The sequence below is a fragment of the Pristis pectinata genome, chromosome 7 (genome assembly GCF_009764475.1).
Source record: "Pristis pectinata isolate sPriPec2 chromosome 7, sPriPec2.1.pri, whole genome shotgun sequence".
NCBI classification, from domain to species: Eukaryota; Metazoa; Chordata; class Chondrichthyes; order Rhinopristiformes; family Pristidae; genus Pristis; species Pristis pectinata.
Window position 1 is genome coordinate 1695077 of NC_067411.1, and position 7925 is coordinate 1703001.

At 49.3% G+C, this 7925-nt stretch overlaps 1 protein-coding gene across 1 annotated transcript in view; it reads left to right on the forward strand.

The window, feature by feature from the left end:
• Nucleotides 1–5462, forward strand: part of cplane1 (ciliogenesis and planar polarity effector 1) — a 158175-nt gene extending 152713 nt beyond the window's left edge. The window contains 3 exon segments of the mRNA XM_052019796.1: nt 908–1061; nt 1145–1203; nt 5288–5462. Of these exon segments, the coding sequence (XP_051875756.1) occupies nt 908–1061; nt 1145–1203; nt 5288–5462 (388 nt within the window).
• Nucleotides 5463–7925: the final 2463 nt, after the last annotated feature.

Genomic DNA, 7925 nt, shown 5'->3' on the forward strand with positions numbered 1-7925 from the left:
GTGTGTGTGTGAGGGGTGTGTCTATGTGTCAGGGTGTGTGTGTGTGTGTGAGGTTTGTGTGTTTGTGTCTGTGTATGTGTGAGGTGTGTGTGTGAGGGGTGTGCGTGTGTTTGTGTCTGTGTGTGTGAGATATGTATATGTGTCTGTGTGTGAGGGGTGTGTGTATGTGTCTGTGTATGAGGGGTGTGTGTATGTGTCTGTGTGTGAGGGGTGTGTGTATGTGTCTGTGTGAGGGGTGTGTGTATGTGTCTATGTGTCGGGTGTGTGTGATGTGTGTATGTGTCTGTGTGTGAGGGGTGTGTGTGTTGTGTGTGTATGTGTCTGTGTGAGGGGTGTGTGTGAGGTGTGTGTATGTGTCTGTGTGTGAGGGGTGTGTGTGTGAAGTGTGTGTAAGTGTGTGAGGTGTGTCTGTGAGGGGTGTGTGTGTGTGTGAGGGGCGTGTGTGTGTCACAGTACAGCTGCTCTCTGCCTGTCCCTGTGCGGGTGTCATCAGTACTCAGATGGGACAGTCTAGAGGGAGCTTCAGTCTGTGTCTGACCCCGGGAGTGTGTGTGATGGGACAGTCTAGAGGGAGCCTCACCCTGTGTCTAACCCCGGGAGTGTGTGATGGGACAGTCTAGAGGGAGCTTCACTGTGTGTCTGACCCCGGGAGTGTGTGATGGGACGGTGTGGAGGGAGCTTCACTCCGTTCTGACCCCGGGAGTGTGTGATGGGACAGTCTAGAGGGAGCTTCACTGTGTGTCTGACCCCGGGAGTGTGTGATGGGACGGTGTGGAGGGAGCTTCACCCTGTGTCTGACCCTGGGAGTGTGTGATGGGACAGTCTAGAGGGAGCTTCAGTCTGTACTAAACCCTTGGCTGAGTACCTTTCTGCACGGATACCACTTGTTCGGGATGTGTTCCTACAGATGTTCTAAGGTTCCAAAGAGAACAGAGCAGGAACGGAAGGAGATCCAGGAGTGGATGAAATGCAAGAGGCGGCAGAGACTTGAAGCATATCTGGAGCATCGGGATGAACTGAGGGAAAGGGAGCGAAGGCCGTACTTTGCCAAGGAGGAGAGGGTGAGGGACTCTTGCTCTGCCCTCCTCACTGCTGGTTCCGTTTGATTACCACGGTGCTAACGCTTTCCACCCTCTCATCACAGAAAACCTTCACCAGCAGAGAAATTAAAGAAAATCAGAAGAGGAAGACAATGAAGAAAAGGTAAGTGTTACTAATTCATGGTGTCGTCTCTGAGTGTGAACATCGTCACCCAGCGCAGAAACAAGCCCTTCGACCCACCACGTCACTGCTGCCCATCGAGTACCCAGCTGCACTAATCCCATTTACGAGCACTGGTCCCTGGCTCTCTATGCCTTGGTAGTTCGAGCACTGGACTAGATACTTCTTAACTGTTGTGAGAGTCTCTGCCTCTACCACCCCCTCAGGCAGTGTGTTCCAGAATCCAAACACACTCTGCGGGAAAATTCTTCCTCACATCCCCTCTAAACCTTTTACCCTTTAGGATACTATCCCTCTATTGGATTTGGAATTGGTTTATTATTGTCACTTGTACTGAGGTACAGTGAAAAACTTGTCTTTCCTACTGTTCATACAGATCAATTCATTACATGGTGCATTGAGGTAGTACAAGGTGAAACAATAAAAGAGTGCAGAATAAAGTGTAATGGCTACAGAGAAGAGTCAGACACCTCTGCTTTGTAAATTATCTTCTCTATCTGAGCCTCTCATAGTTTTGTACACCTCGGTCAGGCCTTCCCTCAGCCTCTGCTCCAAGGAAAACAAGCCCAGCCTGTGCAGTCTCTCCCCGTCACTGAAACATTCCGTCCCTGGCAACGTCCTGATGACTCTCCTCTGCACCCTCTCCAGCGCTGTCACACCCTGGTGACCAGAACTGTACACAGTACTCCAGCTGTGGCCTGACCAATGGAGACAGGTGGAGACTGCTGCTGGAATCTGGAGCAACAAACACTTTACTGGAGGGACTCAGTGGGTCGAGCAGTGTCTGTGGGAGGGGATGTTTTAGGTCGAGACCCTGCATGAGTCCTGATGCACTCCACAGATGCTGCTCAACCCACTGAGTTCCTCCAGCAGGGTGTTTGTGCCTAACCAATGTTTTATAAAGTTGTACCATAACCTCCCTGCTCTTATATTCTGTGTCCAGGCTAATATCCCCTCACCTCATCTACCTGTGCTGCTACCTTGGGCTTGTACACCAAGGTCCGTCTGTTCCTCAATACCTAGTGCCCTGCCAGTCATTCTGTGAGTCCTTCCCTTGTCAGTCCTTCCAAAGCGCATCATCTGCGTTTCCCAGGATTAACGTCCATCTGCCTTTGCTCTGCCCATTTTACCAAATGACTAATATCATCCTGTAGCCTCCTCAATATTGACAACACCAACACCTTTCATGTCATCTGCAGACTTACCAATCATACTTCTGTATCCATGTCAAACTTGTTACTGATGTAATGAATAGTCAGGGTCCCAGCATCCATCGCTGTGAACACCACTGGTTGCAGGCTTCCAATCACTGAAACAACAACCCTCTGTCTCCTATCGTCACGCCAATTTTGGACCCAATTTGCCAACTTTTCCTAGATCCCATGGGTTCTAACCTTTTGGATCAAGTTTCCCACGAGGGATCTTGTCAAAGTCCACATAGACTACATCAATCGCTCTGCCCTCATCACTACACTTCGTTACCTCTTCAAATAAACTCCGATCAAATTGGACAATAATCTCCCAAGAACTAAGCCGTGCTGACTATCCCTGATAGAATCATAGAACAATACAGCACAATACAGGCCCTTCGGCCCACCATGTTGTGCCAACCTTCAAACCACACCTAAGACTATCTAACCCCTTCCTCCCACATATCCCTCTACCTTAAATTCCCTCATATGCTTATCTAACAATCTCTTGAACTTGTCCAATGTATCAGCCTCCACCACTGCCCCAGGCAGCGCATTCCATGCATCAACCACTCTCTGGGTGAAAAACCTCCCTCTGACATCTCCCTTGAACTTCCCACCCAATACCTTAAAGCCATGACCTCTTGTATTGAGCATTGGTGCCCTGGGAAAGAGGTGCTGGCTGTCCACTCTATCTATTCCTCTTAATATCTTGTATACCTTTATCATGTCTCCCCTCATCCTCCTCCTCTCCAATGAGAACAGCCCTAGCTCCTTTAGTCTCTCCTCATAATCCATACCCTCTAATCCAGGCAGCATCCTGGTAAATCTCTGCACCCTTTCCAACGCCTCCACATCCTTCCTATAATGAGGTGACCAGAACTGGACACAGTACTCTAAGTGTGGCCTAACCATAGTTTTGTAAAGCTGCATCATCACTTTGCAGCTCTTAAACTCGATCCCCCGACTTATGAAAGCTAACATCCCATAAGCTTTCTTAACTACCCTATCCACCTGTGAGGCAACTTTCAGTGATCTGTGAATATGAACCCCCAGATCCCTCTGCTCCTCCACACTGCCCAGAATCCTGCCATTTACCTTGTACTCCGCCTTGGAGTTTGTCCTTCCAAAGTGTACCACCTCACACTTCTCTGGATTGAACTCCATCTGCCACTTGTCAGCCCAGCTCTGCATCCTATCAATATCCCTCTGGAAGCTTCGACAGCCCTCCACACTATCCACAGCACCACCAATCTTTGTGTCGTCTGCAAACTTGCTAACCCAGCCTTCCACCCCCTCATCTAAGTCATTAATAAATATCACAAAAAGTAGAGGTCCCAGAACCGATCCCTGTGGGACACCACTAGTCACAGCCCTCCAATCCTAATGCACTCCCTCCACCACAACCCTCTGCTTTCTACAGGCAAACCAATTCTGAATCCACACGGACAAGCCTCCCTGAATCCCTTGCCCTCTGACATTCTGAAGAAGCCTACCACGTGAAACCTTGTCAAACGCCTTACTAAAATCCATATAGACCACATCCACTGCACTACCCTTGTCAATCTTCCTGGTCACCTCCTCAAAGAACCCTATCAGGCTTGTGAGGCAAGATCTTCCCTTCACAAGCCATGCTGGCTGTCCCTCATCAGTCCATGATTCTCCAAATGCTCATAGATCCTATCTCTTAGAATCCTTTCCAACAGCTTACCCACCACAGACGTAAGGCTCACTGGTCTGTAATTCCCTGGACTACCCCTACTACCTTTCTTGAATAAGGGGACAACATTCGCCACCCTCCAATCCTCCGGTACCATCCCCGTGGACAACGAGGACTCAAAGATCCTAACCAACGGTTCAGCAATCTCCTCACGAAGCAGCCCGGGGACTTATCTGTCCTAATATTTTCTAACAACTCCAACACATCCTCTCTCTTAATATCTACATACTCTAGAACATTACCCTCACCAACACTGTCCTCAGCATCATCAAGACCCCCCCTCCTTGGTGAATACTGAAGAGAAGTATTCATTGAGAACCTCACCCACTTCCACAGCTTCCAGGCACATCTTCCCACCTTTGTCTTTAATCGGACCTACCTTTACCCTAGCCACCCTTCTGCTCTTTATGTACGAGAAAAAAGCCTTGGGATTCTCCTTAACCCTACTTGCCAAAGCCTTTTATGTCCCCTTCTCGCTTTCCTCGGCCCTTTCTTAAGTTCCTTCCTTGCTACTCTACATTCCTCATGAGTCCTGTCCGATCCTTGCTGCTTACACCTTATGTATGCTGCTTTCTTCTTCCTAACTAGTTGTTCCACCTCTCTCGTCACCCATGGTTCCTTCACCCTGCCATTCCTTCTCTGCCTCACCGGGACAAATTTATCCCTAACATCCTGCAAGAGATCCCTGAACATCGATCACATCTCCATAGTACATTTCCCTTCAAAAATGTCATCCCAATTTACACTCCCAAGTTCTCGCCTTATAGCCTCATAATTCACCTTTCCCCAATTAAATATCTTCCTGTCCTCTTTGCTCCTATCCCTGTCCATGACAATTCTAAAGGTTATGGAGCAGTGGTCACTGTCCCCCAAAAGCCTCTCTACCTGTCAGATCTGACTTTTCCCCATCCCCTTCTTCCTCAGATCTACTCCTCCAGTTCCCTTCCCCCTCGCAATCTAGTTTAAAACCCCCGTGCCTCTCCAACTGCATCCTGTTCCTCAGAATTGTTTCCAATAACTGGAACATGTGATAATATTGGAATGTATCACAGAAGCTGTGAGCAGTTGACAGTGTATACGAGTAGTGCCTGTGTGCTGGCTGTGTGTGTCTGCATTCCCTTGTGCCCAGCTTCACCGGCCATTTCCCTCTCCCCAGGGTCACCTTGGCGGAGAACCACGAGCAGCGGGCCCGAGCAGCACTCAGCCTGATGAACGAGATGTTGTGTGACTCTGTCCGACTTCCCACCAGTCAGCCCAGGGCTCGGGCCCAGAGGCCACTGAAGTCAGCTCAGCACACCCAGAGTCACACAGGCAGCACAGCCAGGGGGTAAGTGACGGGCAAGGGCACTACTGGATACACCCTGGGGGGTAAGTGACGGGCATGGCCACTGCCGGACACATCCAGGGGTAAGTGACGGGCACGGGCACTGCCAGACACACCTGGGGAGGTCAGTGACGGGCACGGGCATTGCCAGACACACCCGGGGGTGAGTGATGGGCACGGGCACTGCCGGACACACCCAGGGGGGGTCGGTGAAAGGCACGGGCACTGCCGGACACACATGGGGGGGTCAGTGACGGGCACGGGCACTGCCGGACACACCTAGGCGTAAGTGACGGGACGGGCACTGCCGGACACAGTCGGGGGGTAAGTGATGGGCACAGGCACTACCGGACACACTTCCAACAGATCACCCCTCAGCCTTCGCCACTCCAGAGAAAAGAGCCCAAGTTTGTCCAGCCTCTCCTGACAGCACATGCCCTCTAATCCAGGCAGCATCCTAGTAAACCTCCTCTGCACCCTCTCTAAAGCCTCGACATCCTTCCTGTAGTGAGGTGACCAGAATTGCACGCAAATGCGGCCTAACCAGAGTTCTATAGAGATGCATCATAACTTCTTGACTCCTATACTCAATACCCCGATTTATAAATGCAAGCATTCCATAAGCCTTCTTAACCACCCTGTCTACCTGTGTAGCCACTTTCAATGCGTCATGGACTTGCACCCCAAGGTCTCTCTGCTCTTCAACACTGTTAAGGGTCTTGCCCTTTAGAGTGTACTGCCTCTTGACATTAGTCCTACCAAGGTGCAACACCTCACATTTACCCAGGTTAAACTCCATCTGCCATTTCTCTGCCCACATCTGCAGCTGATCTATATCATGCTGTATCCGTCGCCAGTCTTCTACACGATTCACAACTCCACCAATCTTGGTATCGTCTGCAAACTTACTAACCCATCCATCAACATACTCATCCAGGTCATTTATGTACATCACAAACAGCAGAGGTCCCAGCACAGATCCCTGCGGAACACCACTACTCACAGGCCTCCAGCCTGAATAAGTCCCTTCAACAACCACCCTTTGTCTTCTATGGGAAGCCAGTTCTGGATCAACACAGCCAATTTTCCACTGACCCCATGCATCTGAACTTTCCTGATTAACCGATTATGTGGAACCTTGTCAAATGCCTTACTGAAGTCCATATAGATAACATCCACAGCTCTACCTTCATCAATCTCTCTCATCACTCTGTCAAAAAGCTCAACCAGGTTAGTAAGAAATGACTTGCCACGCACAAAGCCATTGATTCCAGATGCTCATATATCCTATATCTAAGAATTTTCTCCAGCAATTTCCCTGCAACTGATGTGAGTCTATATTTCCCCAGATTTTCCCTTGCTCCTTTCTTAAATAGAGGAACAACATTAGCCACTCTCCAGTCACCCGGGACCTCACCCATGGTCAAAGAGGACACAAAGATACTGGTCAAGACCCAGCAATTTCCTTTCTCTTCCTCAAGCCCTGGACAGGTGACTGGAGTTTCAGTGGGAGAGCATTTTGGAATTGAAATTGGTTTATCAGCTCCATAAACCTTACATATGCTTCCTTTTTTTTTGACTAAAATTAGAACATCTCTCATCATCCAACATTCCTGCACCTTGTCATCCTTGTCTTTCTTCCCCACGGGAACATGTTGGTCCTGAATTCTGACCAGCTGCCTTTAAACGACTCCCACAGGTCAGTTGTGGACTTACTCAATGACAGCGGCTCCTAGTCTACTCTCCCCAGCTCCTGCCTAATACTGTTGTACTTAGCCTTCCTCCACTTCAGCACATTCCCCTGAGGTCCAGACTTATACATAGCTATCTGATGACTTACAGAGTTGTGTCAGGTTGACCTCACCAACTTTTATCGATGCACCTTAGAAAGCATCCTATCTGGATGTATCACAGGTTGGTACGGCAACTGCTCTGCCCAGGACAGCAAGAAACTGCAGAGAGTTGTGGACACAGCTCAACACATCTCGGAAACCAGCCTCCCCTCCACGGACTCTGTCCACACTTCTCACTGCATCAGTAAAGCAGCCAGAGTAATCAAAGACCCCACCCACCCACCCACCCCAGACATCCTCTCTTCTCCCCCCTCCCATCGGGCAGAAGATACAAAAACCTGAAAGCACGTACCACCAGGCTCAATGACAGCTTCTATCCTGCTGTTATAAGACTTATTGAATGGTTCCACTAGTACGATAAGATGGACTCTTGACCTCACAATCTACCTTTTCATGGCCCTTGCACCTTATTGTCTGCCTGCACTGCACTTTCCCTGTAACTGTAGCACTTTATTCTGCATTCTGTTATTGTTTCCCCTTGTACTACCTCGATGCACTGATGTGATGAATTGCTCTGTATGGATGGCATGCAGAACAAAAGTTTTTCACTGTACCTCGGTACAGGTGACAATAATAAACCAATTTCAATTCCAAAATGCTCTCCCACTGAAACTCCA